Raw genomic sequence first — 26021 nt, forward strand, 5'->3', positions numbered from 1 at the left:
TTCAGTTAGGCTGGTGTGCCACGGTTGTCTGTTGATTGTGCGAGCCTTGGTATGTGTGAGGGGGGGCGACCGAATCGAGAGCTGCAGCGGTTGTGGTGTTGTATAAAGTGGCAGCAACATCTGCATCATGTAAGGAACTAATGTCTGTAAGAGGGAGGAGGGATTCAGAGAGTGAGTGTAGGTCAAGGTGTTTGAGATGTCTGCGAGGGTATGCAACTTTGTGGAGTGGGGATTGTTGCCCTGGAGAGGAGAGAGAAGAGAATGTGAGTAGGTTGTGGTCAGAAAGAGGGAGAGGTGAGCTAGAGAGGTTAGATAGGGAACAGAGGCGGGTGAAGATGAGGTCCAGTGTGTGGCCGTCTTTGTGCGTGGGTGTGGAGTTCATCATAAATCAAGTAAGCTGACATTAGGTGTCACTGACTTGATTTCCAATATGAGCAGAGTGCTAGAGACGCAGCAAAAGAACTGATTCCTGTAATAAAACAGGTAAGGAAATGTTTTGCCTCACAAAAAGAATCCGCTGCAATCCCATGCTGTCCTGTCCGTATACTTTTTTGTATCCTTCCCTAGCAAGGTGCTGTGGTATGATCAGACACAGCCATTTAATAGTATGTAGCAGGTGCACATTTATAAGATTATCTCAGCACAGGAACATTTTAACAAATCAAATTGTGGAACTTATTATTATACCAATAGACATTGATTAAAATACACTTTGTTTATGGGACAATCTTGTAAGTATTTTTGTAAGTATTTTTGAAGAGTTATTGAAGTGTTTTGAAAACTTTTACTTTGTTGCAGCTATTTGATTCACAGTGTCTAGTAGTTTGGATCGGATGTCATCAGAAGCCACTTCAAAAGTAGTGTCATGCACTTTTATTCCACCAAACATTTTTTAAAACCTGAAGCGGAAAAAAACTGCATATAGAAACAGTAAACCGGTTCTACAATAGAAATGAATAGGAAGAGTCTCAAGCATTTAAGTGATATTGCAGGTTTTTTTTAATGGACCAACTTTCAAAAACCGTGTGAATGTTCCTTTAAAATGTAGCAGACTTTCTGTGCACAAAATAACACATCAGAAAAAATGCAACATTTACATTAAGTGGATTTATGGCCTTTGCCTTAAAAAGGTCAAGGATGCAGTAAATTTCAGAGAGTCATTATGGAAAACAATGATTAAGTTAAGAAAATGAAACTGAGTTTTATAATAAAAGTAAAATATTGTTAATTCTCTCATTTATTTAACATATTAAGAAGCTATAGATACATTTTTTACAAAACGATACAAAATAGAAAAAATGTCTGGGAAGAAAATTCTAATGAAATATTAAACTTCAAGCTTTTAAGACCATTTACAATAATTTATATAAATTATTCTTCCCAGTGAGCCGATTTTAATATTTTACACAGTTTATTTTATTTTACACAGCACATTAAAATCAACAACGTTCATCAATCATCTGATGTTCCTGCGATTGACTGGTTTTGATATAATTTTCCTTCTCCTGGTTTTCCTGGACTGCTTTCGATCAGAAGCTTTAGATTTTAAAGATGAAGGCTTTGTACTTTCTGAATCACCAGTTGCCTTTTCTGGGGGTGACAGCAGCTGAATCTTTATAGGAGGGTGATCTTCTGCCCTATAATATTCCAGAAGTAACAAGTTGAAGTGCACAGGAGTAGTAAGTACATTACATGCCTATAGTGAACAACGATGTGTTTACATTTTCTATGTATACAGGTATGGCTCTGCATCACGGATTGCCATAGCAGACACATAGTAGACGCAGGACGAATAACTCTGCATGCAGCACTATCAAAAGTGAGGAACACCACAACAGTGCCCATTAGAAATCAACAAGGCCAGTGGGGGGTGCTATTGAGGTCAAATAAATAATCTGACACTGGGTAGTGGTTGCAGTTACTTATGGAAACTGCACCACAGATGTGAAAAAAGTCACATCTGAATATCCTTTACTGTGCCCCTTCTAAAACTTATTAGCCAAAACTTACTATGTTCAATGTGTCTAAAATGCAAATATATACAGAATCATATCAAACGAGCCCTTTGACGTTTCTGGTAAAGACAGCAGAGTAGGTCCATATAGCTCATACATTTGGAGAAAGTAGTGTGGAGGACAGAGAGCAAACCATTTCATTAAGTTCATTAAAGGGGATATCTGGGACATTAAAAATAGGAATGAAGTTGCTGAATCAGGCTACTACCTGCCTGTTGTACCCGGCGCCGGTCATTGACCGCTCCTGCTGGAGAGTCTGCTTCCCCCTGTCAGCAGAGCAGCAGTTTCTCCTCCTGTTGACAGGACGGGACCACTGGTGTCATGCTGATTGACGGCCGGCTTCCCCCAAATAGGCAGCAGAGCGCCAGCTGTCAATCAGCATGACACCAGTGGTCCCGTCCTGTCAACAGGAGGAGAAACTGCTGCTCTGCTGCGGTGACCTCAGTAGAAGCCTGTGACTGCTTTGGGCACAACAGAAAGGTACATCGCAACTACCTGCCTGTCCGTGGTTAGGCACTTTTTTTTTTTCGAATCCCGTATCCCCTTTGTGATATTGGTGAGCACCATCTCTCAATACTGCGTCAAACTACCAAATTTACATCCAGATGTTAGTTCACTTAGTACATAAGTGTTCTCAAAACTGTAAAATGTTAGTGTATGCATACCGTGAGAGTCTCAGAGCAGAAATCCCACCTTTGTTATTACACTATTCACATTAGCATATACCACTTAGAATAAATATAGAATAAATGAGAAAAAAAGGGGGAGAAAAGGGTCTGGTAGTAAAGAAAGTGAATAAAATGAAAGTTATTTTGTTAATTAAATAAAATATTAAAATACGGTATTTTTCGGACTATAAGGGTATGTGCCCATGATGCAGACTTTAAGCAGAAATTTCCTGAGCGTTTTTTCCTCTCCCTGGCAGAAAAAGGCATACAGATTTTACATGCGTTTTTTCTGCCAGGGAGAAGCGTTTAAGCGTTTTTACATGCGCTTTTCCAAGCGATTTTAAGCATCACTTGATATCTATAATATAACACTACAAGTGTCCCTCTGTCTGAAGCCTCGATAGACTGTGCAAGCGCGACACGCCTGTGCAGTCTGGCTCCAGACAGAAGAACGCATCCAGCCGTTACAGGTAAGAGGAGGGTATGGCACCGGAGATCACGGTATGCGTAGACACTGAGCACATACCACGATCTTCAGCGCCATATTTACCTGACCGGGAGGAGCGCTGCTGCGGCGCCTCTCTTGACCCAGAGATCGGGGCAGGAGTGAGGCATCGGAAAAGGCACATGCGCATAGAGCTATCCGGCGGCATTTTACTGAAGACACATTTACAGTGTGTCTACAGCAAAACGGCGCCGGACAGCGCGGTATGGGCACGCGCCGCACTCCTCCACCGGCCTCCGGCAGAACAGGACACAGCAGCGCTGGAGCACAAGGAAGAAAGGCGAGTATAAGTGTTTATTTTTTTGTATGCGTACAGCGTGAAACTGATGAGGGGTAACACGAATACAAAGATTGGGGGGGGGGGGGGGTGAGGGGTACCATGCATACAAAGATTGGGGGGGTGAGGGGTACCATGCATACAAAGATTGGGGGGGGGGGTGAGGGGTAGAACGCATACAAAGATTGGGGGGGTGAGGGGTAGAACGCATACAAAGATTGGGGGGCTTAGGGGTACCATGCATACAAAGATTGGGGGGGGGCTGAGGGGTACCATGCATACAAAGATTGGGGGGGGGGGGGGTGAGGGGACCATGCATACCAGGATTGGGGGGTGGGTGAGGGGACCATGCATACCAGGATTGGGGGGTGGGTGAGGGGACCATGCATACCAGGATTGGGGGGCGAGGGGACCATGCATACCAGGATTGGGGGGCGAGGGGACCATGCATACCAGGATTGGGGGGCGAGGGGACCATGCATACCAGGATTGGGGGGCGAGGGGACCATGCATACTAGGATTGGGGGGCGAGGGGACCATGCATACCAGGATTGGGGGGCGAGGGGACCATGCATACCAGGATTGGGGGGCGAGGGGACCATGCATACCAGGATTGGGGGGGTGAGGGGTGCCATGCATACCAGGATTGGGGGGGTGAGGGGTGCCATGCATAACGGGACTGGGGGGCGAGGGGTGCCATGCATACCAGGACTGGGGGGCGAGGGGACCATGCATACCAGGATTGGGGGGCGAGGGGACCATGCATACCAGGATTGGGGGGCGAGGGGACCATGCATACCAGGATTGGGGGCGAGGGGACCATGCATACCAGGATTGGGGGCGAGGGGACCATGCATACCAGGATTGGGGGGGTGAGGGGTACCATACATATATACCAGGATTGGGGGATGAGGGGTGCCATGCATACCAGGATTGGGGGATGAGGGGTGCCATGCATACCAGGACTGGGGGATGAGGGGTGCCATGCATACCAGGACTGGGGGATGAGGGGTGCCATGCATACCAGGACTGGGGGATGAGGGGTGCCATGCATACCAGGACTGGGGGATGAGGGGTGCCATGCATACCAGGACTGGGGGATGAGGGGTGCCATGCATACCAGGACTGGGGGATGAGGGGTGTCATGCATACCAGGACTGGGGGATGAGGGGTGCCATGCATACCAGGACTGGGGGATGAGGGGTGCCATGCATACCAGGACTGGGGGATGAGGGGTGCCATGCATACCAGGACTGGGGGATGAGGGGTGCCATGCATACCAGGACTGGGGGATGAGGGGTGCCATGCATACCAGGACTGGGGGATGAGGGGTGCCATGCATACCAGGACTGGGGGATGAGGGGTGCCATGCATACCAGGACTGGGGGATGAGGGGTGCCATGCATACCAGGACTGGGGGATGAGAGGTGCCATGCATACCAGGACTGGGGGATGAGGGGTGCCATGCATACAAAGATTGGGGGGGAGGGGGGGGGTTAGGGGTACCATACATACATACCAGGATAGGAGTGAGGGGTGCCATGCATACCAGGATTGGGGGGGTGAGGGGTGCCATGCATACCAGGATTGGGGGTGAGGAGTGCCATGCATACCAGGATAGGATGGTGGGGACAGGAGGGGGCAGGACATACCAGCATGGGAGACCATATACCAATAAAAATGCTCGCCACCAGGGCGTAGAATGGGTTCAATAGCTAGTGTGTATTGATCCTTTAAAGGATAGCAATATGATTGAGACAGTTATTGAAGTGCCACCCAATAGAGAACAATGTTGCACTTTATTTCCTACAAATTGAAATGTTCAGGAACTTTGATACAGTGTATTATATGGAGAAATCTGTATAAGAAGCATGAGTGAATATATTACAGTATTAATGATATACTATATCCAGACTTTGAACAACAAAATAAGTTTAAGTAGTATAGAGGAAGTCCCCGACTTCCAAACATCCAACTTACGTATGACCCCTAATTACGTATGCCTGTTAAACAAAAACACACATGATTAAAGCTGACCTCTCCGGCTATTGTCTGATCCTCCTCTTTTTGCCATTGCGCGTTGCTTCTAAGGCCTTTTCACTATGGATTAGGACTTCATGACACATCCAGACCGCAGGTCACTGCATGTCATAAGGTCTTGTATGGAATTACTGGTCTATGGTGAAGAGACCGGAGAAACAGCACGCAGCGATGCAGAAAAGTGAATCGGATGGTGGGTGCCGAAGTGGTCAGGTATGACTGAGACTGCAGACTTGTGAATCCTCCCAGGGCACGCACTGTGTGCTGCGAAGATTCGCCGTTCTCTGCTCCGGGAACAGCGGTCAGGTATGTAATATGCATGCTTCCAGGCTGAACCAGTCTAGTGGGCGCGACCTCTCTCAATACAACTGTATTGAGCGAGGTCGCGCCCACTAGATGGGTTTTGCCATGGAGAATGCATGTAGAGTACCTTACCGCAGTTTCCGGGGCAGGAAACGACGAATCCTCACAACACACAGTGCGTGCCCTGGGAGGATTCACAAGTCTGCAGTCGCACAGAGTGACTGCACACTTTTCATTTTAAACCAGACAATCCCTTTAATGGAATTAATAAATAGGTGTTCATAAAAAACTGTCAAAATTGAAACATTTATTTTCGTCAAACCTATTCCTTGTATTTTTTCCCTCCTCCCCTTTATTCTACAATCCGTAAATTTTCAGCAATCAGGTCAGACCACCTAGATATTTTGCTCCTATTAAATAGACGTCAATCAGTAATGCCAGATTCTACTGGTAAAGCAGATCCCTAGGTGATATCCTAATAGTCCTTTTTTCTTAGCAGTGGTTTAGTTGCTTTAAGTCCATAATCAGTTTAATAATTTTATTATAGCTTTCTATAGACTTCTCTATATAACTTGGTGAAGGGTGATGTTTGAAATGCCAGACATGAACACTGACGGCGCCCAACAGTATAAGGTAATGGACATTGCTCCTAAAGCCACTGACTATAAAAAAAGATGAGGAGTGGAAAAGTAGACTAACACGCAAGACTGCTGTCAATCACCAATGTGCCTTATTGAAGCCATCCCATGGAGGTGGCACAAATATATTTTAGCATCTGCTGTTAAGCATACTTACCCTGTCAGAATAAAGGGCCAGATTCATTAAAACTGGAATTTTGTACACCAGTCTTAATGATGGGTGTGCAGAATTAAAATGTGCAAACCCCTTATGAATTCGGTACACCTCATCACGGACATGCATCTTGCCAAATATGCTACTCCAGCCAGCAATCATGCCAATACGTTCTCATGGATTACTGCGCATTTTATACTGTTTATATACTCAAAGCAGTAATCAATCATTGAAGAAAAGCGTAGGGCTTTATCTCCAGTGCCAATGTTTGAATGTGCTAGTCTGTTCTTACATAGGAAGTGATCAGGGAGTTCATAACTGGATCACTCTCAATGCTACATATTTACTAGCCAACCAATAATGATCCACTGATGAGAGTGCGATATGGGAATAGATGGTCTCACAACTGAGACTGGTTGATTAGATAACGTATAGAATCAAATAATATAGGACCCACTAACTATTAATGGGAACAAACTTTTAAAAAAGGGAGTTAATGTTAGTCGGTCATGGGAGAAGACTTTCATAATTGAGACTAATATTTAATACAGCATTCACAGACTACATTTGGTACAACATTTCTAGATATTTGTGATTCAGAATCACCTTATTTCTTAATAGAACTAATAATAGTTAGATTTTAATAATATGACTCCAATTGGATTAGATCGCGAATCCAGACAAACTGAAGTAACATTTCTGCTGTAAGGTATGAGCAATTTGTAATAAATTTGTCAAGCAGGTGTTACAATATTCTGTCTCGCCCCAGTTCCAAGTAATTTGGTGTAGCGGCCAAAACTGCTGTGAAAACTGCAACATCTAAGGTATTTTAAGGCTGAATTCTGGTGGTTACACATTGATGAATCAGGCCCAAAAGTGTGTATATATGTAACAGGTTAGATGATTTTACCGAAATTAAGAAGGAAGGAAAACACTACAACAAATACTTACTGGTCGTCTTCCTTTACTCGGCATTTTGAAGGTCTGCCTCTTGGTCGCTTTAGTTCTGGTGTGTCAGGAACATGAGCTATTTCATGCGACTCCTTAACAGTTACATCCTAAAAATTAGGGAAACGCATAATTAGGGCTTAAGATTTTCTGCAATGTAAAAGGAAAGGAAAGCCCAGCAACATAAAACAATGATATCCGACCTTTTCTTCCAGCATTACACTGGTAGAGAGTTTTGTCCTTGTTGTCCTCCTTGTACTTCGAGATGGTGGAGAAAACAGGTACTCTGAAGCTATTGGTGCTGGCGTCTTAGTGGGAGAAATAAGGAGAGCTGTTTGCTGAGCTGCAGAGGGAACAAACAAGTTCATTACGTGAGAAATAGCTGTTCAGTTATTGTTACAAGTATGTCCATGTTTTTTAAAGTACTGGAAAGCTAAAAATGTGCCCATGGAGCACAAAGATTGAAATTTATGAAAACAGCAACACAGCGGCTTTTTTTCTAGTTTATTTGTTGGACCTGAAGACACAAGATTGGAACAAACTGGTTTCTTCCACATCAGGTTTCACAAATTAATGTAGCCAGAAGTGTAGGTTCACCCATTATTGATAACATAAGAAAAGTTTGGTTTGTAAATGCCACTTAATTATCCCGATTATTGATCCAGAGTTACATTCTACATAAATGAGCGGCACTCAAATAGCTAGAGTTCTGCTCACATGCAGCAGATATGTAGTAGGTGTCGGAGGCATCAAATCTGCTCCATAAAGCTTCCTGGGGCGGCTTCTCCAGTGTGAACATGGAGTTTTACACACAATTTAGATGAGGCTATGTTCACACATTGCGTTTTTTGCTGCGTGGTTTTTTTTTCTGCAGCAAAACCTGATCTCTTGCCAGGAGGTTTGTTCAGGATTTTCTTACTTTTTTGCGCGCTTTTTTCACTGTCCTTTTGTCTCTTATGCATGTACATAAAATTCAGTGAAAAAATGACAGCACAGAACTAGCTGAGCCGTTAGTGCGGCTCTGGGTGATGATGTAGAGTAACTGGGAATCAGCACACAAATGTAACATTTATCATTCTAACTGTAAGATAATGTTTAAACAAAACTATGCTAAACCTAAAACTTGGTGCCTTAGATGAACCAGTAAAGTCTCATTCAGACATCTGTTTAACATGGTCTCCATAATCACAAATAGATCATGCAGCCATAAGTGTATGTGCACACGTTCAGTATTTGGGTGCAGATATTTCTGCATCTCTTGGCAGAAAAAAAGCACGGTTTTTGCATGCGCTTTTTTTTACAGCAAGGAATGCCTTTTGGAGCTAAAGATATTTGAAAAAAGATACGTGGGACATCGCTTTAACCCTTCTCTGGTTTTGCGCACCTTATTCCATGAGCCATAACTTTTATTTTTTTTCAACATGTCCATGTGAGGGCTTGTGTTTTGCAAGACGAGTTGCACTTTTGAACGACACCATTGGTTTTACCATATTGTGTACTGAAAAACAGGAAAAAAATTCCAAGTGCGGCGAAATTGCAAAAAAGTGCAATTCCGCCTTTTTTTTTTACCATGTTCACTCAAAGCTAAAACTCACTTGCCATTATGATTCTACAGGTCAATACGAGTTCGTAGATACCAAATATGTATATGTTCTCTTATTTGAGTGGAAAAAAAAATCCAAACTTTGTTATAAAAAAAAAAAAAAAAAAAGGCGCCATTTTCCGAGACCAGTCGAGACTATTTTTCGTGGACTGGGTGAGGGCTTATTTTTTGTGCATCGAGCTGATGTTTTTATTGATACCACTTTGGTGTAGATACGATCTTTTGATAACCTGTTATTGCATTTTATTGCAATGTTGCGGCGACTAAAAAAAATTTCATTGTGGCATTTGGATTTTTGTTCTCGTTACGCCATTTACCGATCTGATGAACACTTTTTTTATATTGATAGATCGGGCGCTTCTGAAAGCGGGATACCAAATATGTGTATATTTGATTTTTTTTATGGTTTTATTTTGAATAGGGCAAAAGTGGGGGTGGGAGTGATTTAAACTTTTAAAAACATTTTTTTTCTACTTTTTACTTGCTTCAATAGTCTCCATCTTCCGATCACCTGTGTTACACATAGCAGGGCATTAGTCCCGCTATGTGTAACAAAACTGCTCATCGGCTGTGAACGCCGACCGCCGCTCATAGCAGATTGGCTATGACAACCACAGAGGTCGCCTGTAGACTCCGGGTTGTCATGACAACCCATCGGAGACCCCCGATCATGTGACACGCTTCCGGCATGATCATGTTAAATGCTTTTGTCAGAATTTGACAGCGGCATTTATCATGTTAACAGCTGCGGGTAGATCGCGATTCCACCTGCGGCTGTTAGGGGCATGTCCAGATCAGCGGTCATTTGCCCGGAAAGGTGCAGGCTCAGCACCGGAGCCCGCACCAAAAGGGGAGACACGACATGCGCTGTACATGTACGGAGCATGTCGTGAAGGGGTTAAAGAAAGTGTTTTATTCTTGGCGTGTATGTTTATTTCACGGTTTACTTACAAGTTTAGTAATAAGGGTGTCTGGCTGACACCTCTTCATTACTAAACCTTGGGCTTTATGTCAGCGACACCTAATCCCATTACCCTGATGCATCAGGAAGAATCTGGGCTAAGTGCCAGAATTGGAACATTAAATATGAAGTGTCATTTCTGGGGCAGCGGAGGGCTGGTATTTTTTAGCTTAGAAAGAGCTATTAGGCCAATATGTCCCCTGGCTATTAACAGCTCACAGCTGTTTGGTTAAGCCTTTAGGGCACGTCCCCACGATCAGGAACCAGCAGCGCGCTTGGACTACGCCCAAAATGCTGCATTCTAATGCTGCACTTGTTTTGTCAGTACATGTGGATCCACTGCATGTAATGACATTTCAATCGGTCAAAATCTGCAAATTGACATGCTGCGGGTGAGTTTACACAGCGTCAAAAACAAGCAGTGGGCATGGGATTTCTTATGAAATAAAATGAATTAAGTAAAATAAATGGTGTGGGCACCCGCGTCATTTTCATATCCAGCAGAGGGAAACCTGGGGGCTGATATTACTAGCCAGGGAAGGGGCAATTAGCCAAAAATGTTCCCTGCCTATTAACAGCCCACAGCTGTTACCTTCGCGTTTACTGGCTAGATACAAGAGGGACCAATGAAAAAAATTGACGTAGGGTCCCCATATAAAATCTGACCAGCAAAGGCTAAACCGACAGCTGTGAGCAGATATTAATAGCCAAGGAAGGGGCCATGGATACTGGCTCCCTCCGAGGCTAATAGTATCAGCCCTCAGCGGCCCTAGAAATTGCGCATCCGTAAGATGCGCCAAATCTGGTGCTTAGTCTCCGCTCTTCCCACTTGCCCTGTGGCGGTGGCAAGTGGGGTAATAATGTTGGGGTTCATGTCAGCCTTGCATTAGCAGCTGGCATGAAGCCCAGGATAGTAATACCGGGCGTCTATAAGACACCCCCATTACTAACCACATAGTATGGTTTTGAAAAACACACGGACTGAAAAAAATCCTTTATTTGAAATAAAAGTCCACACGGTTTTAATCATTTATTTAAAAATAAACAGTTATATTTACCTAACGCCTAATCCCCTGAAGCCATTGTCATCTGTAAAAGAAATAGAAAATAAAAATACTCACCTAACGTCCAATCCGCTGAAGCCAGTCACCTGAAAAAAATAAAATAAAACCACAACCATATCCCTCATCTGTTCGAGGTGATGACATTATCCACAGTGTCCCACGAAGATTTGGGTCAGTTCTAGAGCAGTCACAGCAGGCTATACATGGACACAGGAGTATAAAATCGCTCCTGTGACAGTGCACAGCACTGAGCTGCAGGGAGAGAAGTCACCGGAGTTCAATCAGCTGATAAGCTCTGGTGACCTCACGGCACCACTGCTGCATGAGAATTTTCTGACACAGCAACGGTGCAGTAAGTGAGGTCACTGGAGCTCATCAGCTGATTGAACTCTGGTGACCTCTCTCCCGGCAGATCAGCGCTATACACTGCCGGGAGCGATCACACTCCTGTCAGTGTATCGCTGGCTGCTGGATGATCTGATTGCCGTGGGACACTCGGGATTATGGCAGATATGTGAGTATATAGTGGTTTATTATTGTTTACAAGTGACATGGGCAAAGGGAATTAGGCAAAACCACACAAAGTTGACATGCAGCAGTTTTAAACGCATTGCAAATCCTGACTAGCGTTTTTTGCCCAATTCTTAGCGGAAAAAATGTTGCTAAAACGAACAGTGTGCACACAGCCTAAGGGTATTTGGTGCAGAAAATTCTGTATCTCTTGGCAGGAAAACGCAGCATCAAAAATGTTGCGATTTTGCCTAGTTTTTTCAGTGCATTCAATGGTTGAAAAACGCAGGCAAAAAAGCACAGAGAATTGACATGCTGCAGATTATTTTCTATACTCAACATGTGCATGACAGTTCAGGTTTCTCATTCACTTTGCTAGCACCAGGTTTTATCACAAATTTGCGCACAAAAAAACCTGCAACAAAAAAAAAGCACTAAATCTGCAACATGTGCACACAGCCTAGGGGTATGTGCACACGGTTGGGACTGGCAACACTTTGAAAGCAGCATACTTTATGCTGCGTCCAAATCGCTGCACGCAGGTGAATCCGCATGTGTAAATTGAACCATGCGGATTCACCGCAATCAATAAATTGTAGTGATCTAATTTCTGTTGCGGAGACTAGCCTGCTCTGCAAGAGAAATTAACATGCTGTGGTCTGGAAAGACGCACCGCATGTCCGAGGGTGATCCGCAGGTGCACAGAGACGCATAGTGGGAATGGGATATCTTGAAATCCCATCCACTATACTGTAACATCTGGCCACTCCGGATTGCACGCAGCGCTAGTGCGCTGCTTCCAATCCGCAGCGATTGCTGATTGTGCGCACGTACCCTTACACTGAAATAATTGACATGCTGCAGATTTAAAGCTGCACCAAATCTGCAAGTCACAAATAAGCAATGTCTGCATGAGACTTCAGGATTCTCATTCACTTTGCTGGCTTCAGGAAATCCTTCAGGTTGTGACAAATCTGCACTGAAAAACGCAGCAAAAATGGCAACATATGCACATAGCCTAATAGTCTATGGTGAGGATCACGTTTTTGTGTGTCTGATTTTGTTTAAAATCACGGATAAAATCCAATCAATACAAATATATGGATCTGAAAATGCTATCAATATGCAGTTTTTAACATTTGGAAGGTAGAAAAGGCTGTGATTTTTTTAATGCATACAAGAAAATTACTGCTGAAACACTGACTGTAAAAAGGGACATAATGACCAAAAACTGAGGAATGTCAGATTCAAAATGCTGATGAAATAAAACAGACATTTAAAGGGAACCTGTCACCCCCTGGGCGATATCAGCCCTCAACTATGGGCATACCGGGTATAGAAAAATAAATCTATACATACCTGTATGGCCCATAGCAGAGGTCTGATGGGAACCTGTCACCCCCCCCCCCCCCCCCGGTGATATCAGACCTCTACTATGGGCATGCAGGTGATAGAAAAGTAACTCTATACTACCTGTATGGCCCATAGCAGAGGTCTGATGGGAATCTGTCACCCCCCCTGGGCGATATCAGACCTCAACTATGGGCATGCAGGTTATAGAAAAGTAACTCTATACTACCTGTATGGCCCATAGTAGAGGTCTGATGGGAGTCTGTCACCCCCCCCCGGTGATATCAGACCTCTACTATGGGCATGCAGGTGATAGAAAAGTAACTCTATACATACCTGTATGGCCATAGTAGAGGTCTGATGGGAATCTGTCCCCCCTGGGAGATATGAGACCTCTACTATGGGCATGCAGGTTATAGAAAAGTAACTCTATACTACCTGTATGGCCCATAGTAGAGGTCTGATGGGAACCTCTCACCCCCCCCGGTGATATCAGACCTCTACTATGGGCATGCAGGGTATAGAAAAGTAACTCTATACTACCTGTATGGCCATAGTAGAGGTCTGATGGGAATCTGTCACCCCCCCCCCCTCCCGGTGATATCAGACCTCTACTATGGGCATGCAGGTGATAGAAAAGTAACTCTATACTACCTGTATGGCCCATAGTAGAGGTCTGATGGGAACCTGTCACCCCCTGGGCGATATCAGACCTCAACTATGGGCATACAGGGTATAGAAAAATAAATCTATGCATACCTGTATGGCCCATAGCAGAGGTCTGATTGCAAAGAAAACCACTTTAATCAATTCTATTTTGTACAGGCTTGGTGTCTGGGGAACGCCAAGCAATCCCCACCGATCTGCTTATTATTCTCCAAAATTCCCGCCTCTCTGCTTAATTATCATATCCCCCCACTCCCCTGCACGTCACAGGACTCTGTGTGGTGCACTGTGCTCCCTGACTTCCGGGCACGCGCAGAGGGCCGCTCACATAGAGCACGCTTTGCTTCATCCCGGCCTCGACTCTCCGTGCACTGTGCTGCAGGGTTCTATTGCGCAGGCGCCGGGGGTCACTGTCACTTTCCGGCACCTGCGCAATATAAACCTGCGGCACAGAGCACAGGTAGACGGGGCCGGGATGAAGCAAAGCGTGCTCTATGTGAGCGGCCCTCTGCGCATGCCCGGAAGTCAGGGAGCACAGTGCACGTCACAGGGTCTGTCACAGGGCCCTGTGACGTGCAGGGGAGGGGGGATATGATAATTAAGCAGAGAGGTGGGGATTTGGGGGAATAATAAGCAGATAGGCGGGGATTGCTTGGTGTCCCCCGGACACCAAGCCTGTGGAAAAAAGAATTTATTAAAGTGCTTTTCTCTGCAATCAGACCTCTGCTATGGGCCATACAGGTATTTATAGATTCACTTTTCTATAACCTGTATGCCCATAGTAGAGGTCTGATATCGCCCAGGGGGTGACAGGTTCCCTTTAAGGCCTTATACTTCTCTAGCAACTAAAACGCAATACATCTTCTGTGGTCAAGTTGCATCTTGTGTCTCGTTTCGTAACTACAGCCATGGATGAAGAGTAGGAGCCCACCAATATCGCAAATGTTCCTCTAGCAAAGCTTTAAATGATTAAATGAATGCAGCGTGTCTATGAAACAATATATGTGTGGGATTTCTGCACCCATGTGTTGTACTACAGGTAGTTCCCACATGCACAGAACTGCTGTAACAGTTAGGAATTGCTATTAGCTGCAAATACACAGTTTTAAAACCTCAACTGAAGGATACAATTTAACAGGCCATACTTTAGTATATATACAAGTAGACAAGCTTTCCCCTACAAATTAACAGTAAACTTTACATCCAATGCTTTGTAAACCATACATGTTTCAGACACCCAAAAGAAAGAAGTGAAACACTAATGGTTTCACTGCATTTTCAGGTGACCTTTCAACAAACTGATGAGGGTACAGTACATTAGGAACACTATTTCTAGCCATTATGACTTGCACAGGCATTTTCAGCAGTTTTTACCTCTGAACTAGAAGATGCAGCAATTTCCCATGTGCTTTTCGGCTTTTATTTCCCTACAGTTTCCCTTGCCTGCCCTTTTATAACAGCAAGTGTAATTTGTTATCTCACCACAGACAGATCAGTATTGAGAATACATCAGTGCTGGGAAACAAAGTGGCTGATAAGTGGAGAAAGAATCATTTTTCTCTAATAAGATATATTACAAAAAGTTTCTGATCTCCATTTTTACTTTTGATTCATGAAACAAATAAGTGGTTTTAAAAATCAATGTATTTTCCAAATGGTCCTTTTGGAACGCAATTTTTCCTCCAAGCAAGAGAAGACTCTTTATATGATGTTTTATTACTTTGCCAGAATTCTTTTAATCTATACCTCATTCTATGTTGTTTTTGCACTTGCTATGTGAACACTGTGGTGCAATTATGTTAAGACGATCTTCCTCATTTCCTTTTTTTCCCCCTCTCTTTTTCTTTACTCTTCCTCCCTACCCCATTTTCTCTTTCCCTTTATTTGGTTGCCTTTCCTTTCCCTTCATCCCTTTCCAGACCCCTTGTTCGCTATACTGTAAAAATTTCCTAATAAAAAGAATTTTAAAGAAAAAATGTATTTGTCTAGAAGCCGGATATCATGGAGAATATCAGATGGCTGAAATACTCCTGCACGTTAGGGACTATGTCACAGGTTCAGCACCTATACATAGTATGAGTCTACTAAACCATGATGTTTCTATGGGGATCAGAGTTTTACCCAGTAGTACCATGATCCACATGTTGCGTCAACATTAAAGTTTCTTAGCATGGAACCATTATTTTAACAGGAAACGGAGGTCTAAACAAACCTTTTGGTTTTCTTCCACGTCTTGGTGTAAGTGATGAGAATGCAAATTCAACAGGAGTGGCATCTGGCATTGTAACAATGTTAGCTTTAGTCCTTGTTGAACGGGTTGTTCTCTTCTGCTCTTCATCGACATCAGCAGAAGCCTCTATATCTGTTTTACCAATAGACTTTTTTGCAGTTTTTCTAGAATTGACTGTGATCACCTCTTGTGCTGTGACAATATTGTCATCTGTATCTTTTTTATCAATCTGATTTTCTGATTTGACTCTAGACCATCTTAAGAGTAGCCTTTTAGGAGAATGAGGAGGGCTGGAGTCAGGTTTGTTGGAAGCCTGTGAGGCACCAAGCTCAAAGTGTTTGACCAACTCATTCACAACTTGTTTGTTCCTTAGTCCCCTTGTACGTGTAGAAACAAGTGGTTCAGTCTCAACATTCTCAATGTTTGATTCACTTTCCCTCTCTTGTAGTACTTTGGACGATCTAGTAATTCTAGTAGGTGTTGTCGGCATTACAGTTTTTACATCCACAATATCTCCTGTATTTATGTGGTTATCCAATGCTGCAGCTTTTCCTCTGCGGGTTCTAGCAGGAGAGGCTGGCATCTTTGTTACAATTTCTTCTGTAACAGTGGTTTCCCTTTCTGTGGACTGAGTTTGATCAGAAGCAGAATTTTTAGTTCTTCTAGAAATTCTTGTGGTAGTAATGGATGGTTGGTCCTCTTGTTGGATTGATAATGTTGTACTTAAGTTTTCAGGATTATCCTTGGTTTTTCTACGGCCTCTTTTAGGGGTTGTAGGAAGTGGAAGGGTATTGTTGGTATTGTCAGATACCTTAGTAGTTCTCCTGATACTTCTGCGAGGGGTTGGAGGCTTTATTAGTATAGTAGATTTGCCTTCAGTTGGAGAAGTCTGAAATTCATCCAGATTAAGCTTCTGCTCATCTACTTTTTCAGGGGGTGTTATCCTTAGAACTGTGTTAGAGTTTGTTTGCTTAACCTTGTTTACAGGTGTCCTAGCGATATCGTGTGCATTTCTGAGTTTCCTTTCAGTTTCATTTTCAGAAACTGAATCACTATTAACTTCTTCCGTAAAATCCTTATCCCTATTTTCTTTAAGAGCATCGAGCACGTTTTCTGCAATGGCTGCATTGATAGGTTCAGGCATAAAAGGCAGTGTTTCAGTAACCTTAGTCCCTTCCTCAGTGCCAAGAGCCAAGGCATTATCACAAGTTTCATCACTGCTAACTGTAGCTGTCAAATTGACCTTTTCATCACTGAGATCACATGGATCCATTGACGGTGCTTTTAAGGTTTTTAAGGCAGATTCATAATTGTTGCAATAATAACGGTCAGCATTATTCTCCCCATTAGGGTCCTCAACGGCTGAACTTATTTGTTGATATGTCACCTCTGGTTCAGGGTCTTTAATATTCACGGTGTAATCCAAATCCTGAGAAAAAAACAACTTATAGTGTTTATAACACATAGTGACAGTTGATAAGTAAAAGAAAAGACAAGTTAGCAGTCATTTTGCTTTGCTGTCTGCAGGAGAGGAACTTGGTGTCATCCGGTTGTCTAGATCAGTGGTCCCCAACCTTTTTTGCACCAGGGACCGGCTTGAAGCAAGATCATTTTTCCATGGCCCAGCAAGGAGGGGGTGGGGTGGGCGGGGCTTTGGTCATATGGGGGCGGGGTAATGGAGGGATTTGGAGTTTAGTGCATACTTATCATATAGTGTAGACCAGGTCCCCGCCAGGAGCTATGCCAGGAGCCCCACATAATGTGCTGTGCCAGGAGCCGCATCACTGAGGCCCCATCACGCCCTGCAGCAGGACAGGGCAGCTGTCCTGACAGCTGCTGTTCAGCTGCATTTACTTCATCCCAGGGGCGGAAACAGACTGTAGTGGGCCCCTGTGCAAGAAATTTTTGGGGGCCCCCCCCGCCCTTCATAAGGCAACAAAGTTATGTAAACATAACCCCCCCATGTGCATCTCTCACCCCCCCATGTGCAGCTCACCCCCGTGCATCTCTCATCCCCCTCCGTGCATCTCTCATCCCCCTCCGTGCATCTCTCATCTCTCCCCTCCCTCCCATGTGCATCTCTCATCTCTCCCCTCCCCCCATGTGCATCTCTCATCTCTCCCCTCCCTCCCATGTGCATCTCTCCCCTCCCCCCCATGTGGATCTCTCATCTCTCCCCTCCCCCATGTGCATCTCTCATCTCTCCCCTCCCCCATGTGCATCTCTCATCTCTCCCCTCCCCCCCATGTGGATCTCTCATCTCTCCCCTCCCCCATGTGCATCTCTCATCTCTCCCCTCCCCCCCATGTGGATCTCTCATCTCTCCCCTCCCCCATGTGCATCTCTCATCTCTCCCCTCCCCCATGTGCATCTCTCATCTCTCCCCTCCCCCCATGTGCATCTCCCATTCCCCCCACTCCTAGTTAATTGTATTTAAAAAAAAATAAAACTTGTTATACTTACCCCCATGCGATCCCTGCAGAATCCTGGCGCTCGTCCAAATCGCTGACACCAGGTTCTCCTGACTTCCGGCCATGTGACGGCGCCGTCACATGACCGGAAGTCAGGGGAATCATGAAGGTGCTGCCGCAGCAGCGCAGCGCTAAGATGTCCCGGACCCGGCGCTTAGCATGCTGGAGTCAGGGCAGTCATGCCCTGATGGCGGCCCTGCTGGAGGCTGGAGGGGCCCCCTCTCCCCGCGGACCGGCTGAAAAACCCCAACGGCCCGGTCCTGGTCCGCGGACCGGCGGTTGGGGACCTCTGGTCTAGATGACTACTTGCTCTTCTTTATAAGTGGAAATATAATTCAAAGTCAACAAGTATATGAAATTATTCATGCAATACAGAGGCGTAACAGAATATTGGTCTTGGCCACAAAAAAAGTAAAACCATACCTTTATGTCCCCTGATTGCAAAGCATTTTTTTGTTTGCACCTCTGTTAACATTACTCATTCATTTGTCTGATGAATGTAGTGCAGAGTGTCAAAGAAGCATGAAAAAGACGCTGACAATCATCATAGCAGCGCCAGCAGAGTAATATTTTGACATTTAGACTATTTTGTGTCCTCTTAGGACATCAGAACAAAGCAATTTAGCAGAAGACATAGAAGATTTGGATGCCACCAAGGAGAATCAAAAGCTCCAGGTACAGATAAAATAATCTTACGATAACGATTTCACGGGATGACACTACTGAGGCCAGTTGGACAGTCCCCATACTGACGGGTGAAAACTGTCCTGTTGCCAATTCAATCAAAATTATGTCATTAGATCTGCAAACAAATGGGGCTGCAGTAGAAGAACAGAGGCAAGCAAGAGAAAAATAATGGTCTGCAATCAGAGTAAAGGAATAAAGGTGTGGTGCTAGGTAACAGAAAATAGCAGCTAATATCAGTAACACAATACAACATAAGAACACTATAATAATGGAAACTCTTGTAGATACACTTATGACAACCAGCACTGCACACCAGAAAGCTAGCATTATATGAATACAAGGTCGTTGTAGGTTAAACCACAGCGGTAAGGTTTGATTTTATTTAAATATTATAGTGTTTAAAGGGAAGCGGTCACCAGTGAATCGGGCTCTATGATTGCAGTCAGGTATGTTCTTCCAGTAACTGCTCTGACATTTCAGAGCCGGCTTCTCCTCCTACTGGTTTAGTTGATTGAAAGGCACACAGATGGGAAAGTTCAATCGACGAGAGCAGCGCAAGGAGAAGTCGGCTGGGGCATGGCGTCGTACTAGTCAGGTCTCTCCTTGTGGTCCCTGACTGGCTCTTCAAACTAATTGTTCTCTCAAACACCATTGTGTTTAAAAGAATGACATACCTGGCTGTAATACAAACGGAAAGCTCTAGGTAAAATGGTTTTGTTTAATAAAAAATGAACAAAAAAACCCTGTTAGAAACAAATTTTACATAAAAAAAAACAACAACAAAAAAGATAGACAATGCATCGAAGCCTAACTTTTTCTCACACTTCTACAGTAAGCTTAGAAGCAAACTGTGGTAACCATCATTACCTGAATCTCCGCAAAGTGAGAAAATAGGGGTGCGATAGAAGGAATTTCCTTAACAATTAGAACATTCTCCTCCATAATTTGCAGCTCAGATTCATGCGCTTTCTTTTCTTGACCAAGATTTTCAGAATGGGTACTCTCAATTTCTTCACTATCATGAATACTAATCACAGCTGAAGAAAAGAAATATATATAATTTTTATTTTTTTTTTTCAAAAAAAGGGCCGCCATTCAAATACATACAAGCTGTTAATACTGAGAAGTGCAGATACCCCTGTCCATTTTACCATTTTCATTTCCAATCTGGTAGAACAGGGTTCCCCAACTCCAGTCCTTAAGGCCCACCAGCAGATCATGTTTTCAGGATTTCCTTACTATTATTTTGACCGATTGTAGTGTCATTATATGCGGTGGTTTCACATGTACAGACAACAAAAATGCGGTATTAGAACACAGCGTTTTGGACGCAACAAAAATATGCTGCATTCAAAGTGCTGCTGAGTGCTGATCGGAGGGACGTAGCGGCTAATGAACCAGCAGTGAGCTGTTATTTAATGGCCAGGGACCAGGCACCTTCCCAGGCTAAAAATACCAGCTCACAGCAGCCGCATAATTTACATGAATAGAAATGCTAATTAAGACTGGGTGAATGTGACTAGCTTTTGAAGTACAAAAACGTTGTAAAAAACGCATGTAAAACACCAAAGTTACTTATCGGTAGCCGGTTTTTCCTGAACCCATGACAGCACACCTTGAGAGGGTTCCGCCCCACCAAGGACAGGAAACAGTCTGAAATAAAAGGGAGGTACCTCTCTCTCGCTTCAGTTGGTTTCCTGTTCTTGATGGGAACCAGTCTGTGGAAGAAAAGAATGCTGTACCTGGATCTGTTCCGGTGTAAAAGAGTGGGCACCGGCCTGTGCACCGGGTTCCAGGCTTCAGAAGCGCCGTCCAAGGCGCAGTGGTCTGCGGGGAACCGGAGCCCTGCTCACCGCCTGCGCACGCTCGGACACGGCCCCAGGGAACCATGGACGGCGCTTCTGGAGCCTGGAACCCGGTGCACAGGCCGGCGCCCGCTCTTTCACACTGGAACAGACCCAGGTACAGCATTCTTTTCTTCCACAGACCGGTTCCCTTCAAGGACAGGAGACCAACTGAAGCGATGGAGAGGTACCGCCCTTTTATTTCAGACAGTTTCCTGTCCTTGGTGGGGCGGATCCCTCTCAAGGTGTGCTGTCATGGGTGAGGGGAAAAAACGCATGTAAAATCTGCATGTAAAATCCGCATGCGATTTATCTGCCAAGGAGAGACAAAAACGCTCAGGAAATTTCAGCTTCAAATCCGCATCGTGCGCAAATACCCTTACACAGGTGATGGAATTACTGCCTGTGCAGGTAATGTAATTATCACCTGAGCAATACTAATGAAATCCTGAAAACGTGACCTGTTGGTGGGCCTTGAGCACTTCAGTTTGGGGAAGACTGTTGTAGAACATAAACCCTGAATCGAGTTTGCACTGCATAGATAGTTGTAGATAAAATAGGCCATACGCTTCAGGTTCTAGATGGCTGGAAAAGCCCATTAAGATTAAACTCCATTTAGATGCCTTTTTATGACAGCTGAAGATTGAATGCAGATATCTTAAGAAAAATGCAAGTAAGTTTTGGATTTTTTGAGGGGATGTTGTTGGGTGCTGGCTGTAGTTGAAAAGTGTTTCGATGGCAGATCTGCATCGCATAAATTTATGCTGACACTAGGCCACAGATAACAGCAGAGAATGCATCATATTTTATAAATACAAATTGCTGATCAATCTTCTAAAACGACCATCTTTACAGTGCAACCATGACAGACGAGCCATTCAGGATATCCCTAATGGTTTGCTTTAGTGTTCTTTGAGGGTCAGCTCGCATATGATCACATGCATTCAAGAAATGGCAAGTGTAAGGGGAAATGACATGGTCTTATCATGCACAGCCACACTTTGCACATTGTATTGACAGGCTGATTTTACAGAGGACCCAGCATATCTGCTTAGTATCTGCAACAAAATGGACATGCTGTGCATTTCATTACTCAAAGACTGTCCTCAAATCAACACCATTCCTCTGCAAAGTGTGAATAGGGCTTTAACCCCTTTACAACCCAAGGTGGTTTGCACATTAATCACCAGGCCAATTTTTACAATTCTGACCACTGTCACTTTATGAGGTAATTACTCTGGAACGCTTCAACGGATCCCACTGATTCTGAGATTGTTTTTTCGTGACATATTGTACTTCATGATAGTGGTAAAAATTCTTCGATATCACTTGCGTTTATTTGTGAAAAAAATGGAAATTTGGCAAAAATTTTGAAAATTTAGCAGTTTTCAAAATTTGAATTTTTATGCCCTTAAATCAGAGCGATATGTCACACAAAATAGTTAATAAATAACATTTCCCACATGTCTACTTTACATCAGCACAATTTTGGAACCAAAATTTTTTTTATTGGGGAGCTATAAGGGTTAAAAGTTGACCAGCGATTTCTCATTTTTCAAACAAAATTGACAAAATCATTTTTTTAGGGACCACATCATATTTAAAGTCACTTTGAGGGGTCTTTATGACAGAAAATACCCAAAAGTGACACCATTCTAAAAACTGCACCCCTCAAGGTGCTCAAAACCACATTCAAGAACTTTATTAACCCTTCAGGTGCTTCACAGGAATTTTTGGAATGTGGTTGAAAAAAAATTAACATTTAACTTTTTTCACAAAAATGTTACTTTAGACCCAATTTTTTTTTATTTTCGCAGGGGTAACAGGAAAAAATGGACCCCAAAATTTGTTGTGCAGTTTCTCCTGAGTAAGCAGATACCCCATATGTGGGGGAAAACCACTGTTTGGGCGCACGGCAGGGTTCGGAAGGGAAGGAGCGCCATTTGACTTTTTGAATGTAAAATTTGCTTGAATAATTAGTGGATGCCATGTTGCATTTGGAGAGCCCCTGATGTGCCTAAACAGTGGAAACCCCCCACAAGTGACACCATTTTGGAAACTAGAGCCCTCAGGGAACTTATCTAGATGTGTGGTGAGCACCTTGAACCCCCAGGTGCTTCACAGAAGTTTATAACATTGAGCCATAAAAATAAAATTTTCACATTTTTCCCACAAAAATGTTTTTCAGACCCAATTTTTGCATTTTCATAAGGGTAACAGAAGAAATTGCACTATGCAGTTTGTTGTGCAATTTCTCCTGAGTTAGCAGATACCCCATATGTGGGGGAAAACCACCGTTTGGGCGCGCGGCAGGGTTCGGAAGGGAAGGAGCGCCATTTGACTTTTTGATTGTAAAATTAGCTTGAATAATTAGCGGATGTGCCCCTGATGTGCCTAAATAGTGGAAACCCCCCACAAGTGACACCATTTTGGAAACTAGACCCCTCAGGGAACTTATCTAGATGTGTGGTGAGCACCTTGAATCCCCAAGTCCTTTACAGAAGTTTATAACATGGAGCCATGAAAATAAAAAAAATCAAACTTTTTCCACAAAAAGGATGTTTTAGCCCCAATTTTTTTATTTTCACAAGGGTAGGAGGAGAAAATGGACCCCAAAAACTTTTGTGCAATTTCTCCTGAGTACACCAATACCCCATATGTGGGGAAAATACAGTGTTTGGGCGCACGGCAGAGTTCAGAAGGGAAGGAGCACTGTGTGACTTTTTGAACGCAAAATCGGCTGGAATCGAGAGCGGACCCCATGTCGCGTTTGGAGAGCCCCTGATGTGCCTAAATAGTGGAAACCCCCCACAAGTGACACCATTTGGGAAACTACACTCCTCAAGGATTTTATCAAGGGGTATAGTGAACATTTTGAACCCAGAGGTACGAGACAGAATTTGATGACATTAGGTCATCATATTGAATAAGTTGTCATTAGTCTTGAGCGCAAGGGCTCGCTGCTTGAGTTTGCATCGGGTACTCGGGTATGCACCATGTATCACGGGTGCTCAAGTGAAATGCTCGAGTCCCTGCCCGCATGTTTCACGGTTATTAGACACCCCCAAAAAAACATGCTGGGATCGCTCGTGCATGGCAGGCAATCCCCACAAGGTTTTTTTGGCCACGAAGTATGTGGGGCGGAGACTCGAGCACCCGCGATACTCAATGCATACCCGAGCACCCAATGCAAACTCAAGTAGCGACCACTTGCGTTCAACACTAGTTGCCATATCGTCATTTTTTTTTTCTTTTGAAAAAAAAAAAAAAAACAACCCTAACATTAGCACAACCCTAACCTCAACCCCAACCCCAGCGTTTATTTTTCACGCCGTTCCTAGTGCGGTATAAGTGATTAGACGACTTTATTCTTTGGGTCGGTGCGACTACAGAGATACCAGAATCATATCGGGTTTTTATGATTGACAGCTGTCACACACTAAAAGACACATTTTGTAAAATCTAGTTTTTGCATCGCCATATTTTGAGAGCTATAATTTTTCCATATTTTGGTCGGCAGTCATGTGACTGCTTGCTTTTTGCGGGATGAGTTGACGTTTTTTATTGGTACCATTTTCAGGCACGTGCCATTTTTTGATCGCTTTCTATTCCAGCTTTTGGGAGGCAGAATAAACAAAAACCAACAATTCAGGAATTGTTTTTTTTTTTTAATTTTTTTTTATTCTACTCCGGGTGTGGTAAAATTGATAAGGCAGCTTTATTCTTCAGCTCCATACTTACTCCATACTCCATATTTATTCAGCTCCATACATCTAGTGACGCAGCCGTCCAGTGAGCACAGCCTTACTTCATACACTTGTATGCAGCGAGGCCGCGCCTCATCTAGTGACGCAGCTGTCCAGTGGACGCAGCCTTGCTTCATACACTTGTATGGAGCGAAGCTGCGCCTCGTGTAGTGACGCAGCCGTCCAGTGGGCGCAGCCTTGCTTCATACACTTATATGGAGTGAGGCTGTGCCTCGTCTAGTGACGCAGCCGTTCAGTGGGCGCAGCCTTGCTTCATACACTTATATGGAGTGAGGCTGTGCCTCGTCTAGTGACGCAGCTGTCCAGTGGGCGCAGCCTTGCTTCATACACTTGTATGGAGCGAAGCCGCGCCTCGTCTAGTGACGCAGCCGTCCGTCCAGTGGGCGCAGCCTTGCTTCATACACTTGTATGGAGCGAGGCCGCGCCTCGTGTAGTGACGCAGCCGTTCAGTGGGCGCAGCCTTGTTTCATACACTTATATGGAGTGAGGCCGCGCCTCGTCTAGTGACGCAGCCGTCCAGTGGGCGCAGCCTTGCTTCATACACTTGTATGGAGCGAAGCCGCGCCTCGTCTAGTGACGCAGCTGTCCAGTGGGCGCAGCCTTGCTTCATACACTTGTATGGAGCGAAGCCGCGCCTCGTCTAGTGACGCAGTCTTCCAGTGGGTGCAGCCTTGCTTCATACACTTGTATAGAGCGAAGCCGCGCCTCGTCTAGTGACGCAGCTGTCCAGTGGGCGCAGCCTTGCTTCATACACTTGTATGGAGCGAAGCCGCTCCTCGTCTAGTGACGCAGCTGTCCAGTGGGTGCAGCCTTGCTTCATACACTTGTATGGAGCGAAGCCGCGCCTCGTCTAGTGACGCAGCTGTCCAGTGGGCGCAGCCTTGCTTCATACACTTGTATGGAGCGAGGCCGCGCCTCGTCTAGTGACGCAGCCGTCCAGTGGGCGCAGCCTTGCTTCATACACTTGTATGGAGCGAGGCCGCGCCTCGTCTAGTGACGCAGCCGTTCAGTGGGCGCAGCCTTGCTTCATACACTTGTATGGAGCGAAGCCGCGCCTCGTCTAGTGACGCAGTCTTCCAGTGGGTGCAGCCTTGCTTCATACACTTGTATGGAGCGAAGCCGCGCCTCGTCTAGTGACGCAGCTGTCCAGTGGGCGCAGCCTTGCTTCATACACTTGTATGGAGCGAAGCCGCGCCTCGTCTAGTGACGCAGCTGTCCAGTGGGTGCAGCCTTGCTTCATACACTTGTATGGAGCGAGGCCTCGTCTAGTGACGCAGTTGTCCAGTGGGCGCAGCCTTGCTTCATACACTTGTATGCAGC

At 44.6% G+C, this 26021-nt stretch overlaps 1 protein-coding gene across 1 annotated transcript in view; it reads right to left on the reverse strand.

Moving 5' to 3' along the window:
* Positions 1 to 1219: 1219 nt before the first annotated feature.
* Positions 1220 to 26021, reverse strand: part of LOC141273764 (protein ELYS-like) — a 113995-nt gene continuing 89193 nt past the window's right edge. Inside the window, exons 30-34 of the mRNA XM_073686102.1 lie at positions 19958 to 20127; positions 15915 to 17361; positions 7752 to 7891; positions 7552 to 7658; positions 1220 to 1637 (exon numbers count right to left, since the gene is read on the reverse strand). Coding sequence (XP_073542203.1) covers positions 1457 to 1637; positions 7552 to 7658; positions 7752 to 7891; positions 15915 to 17361; positions 19958 to 20127 — 2045 coding nt within the window. The 3' untranslated portion in view covers positions 1220 to 1456. The remainder of the gene's footprint in view (positions 1638 to 7551; positions 7659 to 7751; positions 7892 to 15914; positions 17362 to 19957; positions 20128 to 26021) is intronic.

The sequence above is a fragment of the Phyllobates terribilis genome, unplaced genomic scaffold, assembly GCF_046119375.1.
Source record: "Phyllobates terribilis strain yellow unplaced genomic scaffold, ASM4611937v1 Scaffold_5__5_contigs__length_657084704, whole genome shotgun sequence".
In the NCBI taxonomy this organism is placed as follows: Eukaryota; Metazoa; Chordata; class Amphibia; order Anura; family Dendrobatidae; genus Phyllobates; species Phyllobates terribilis.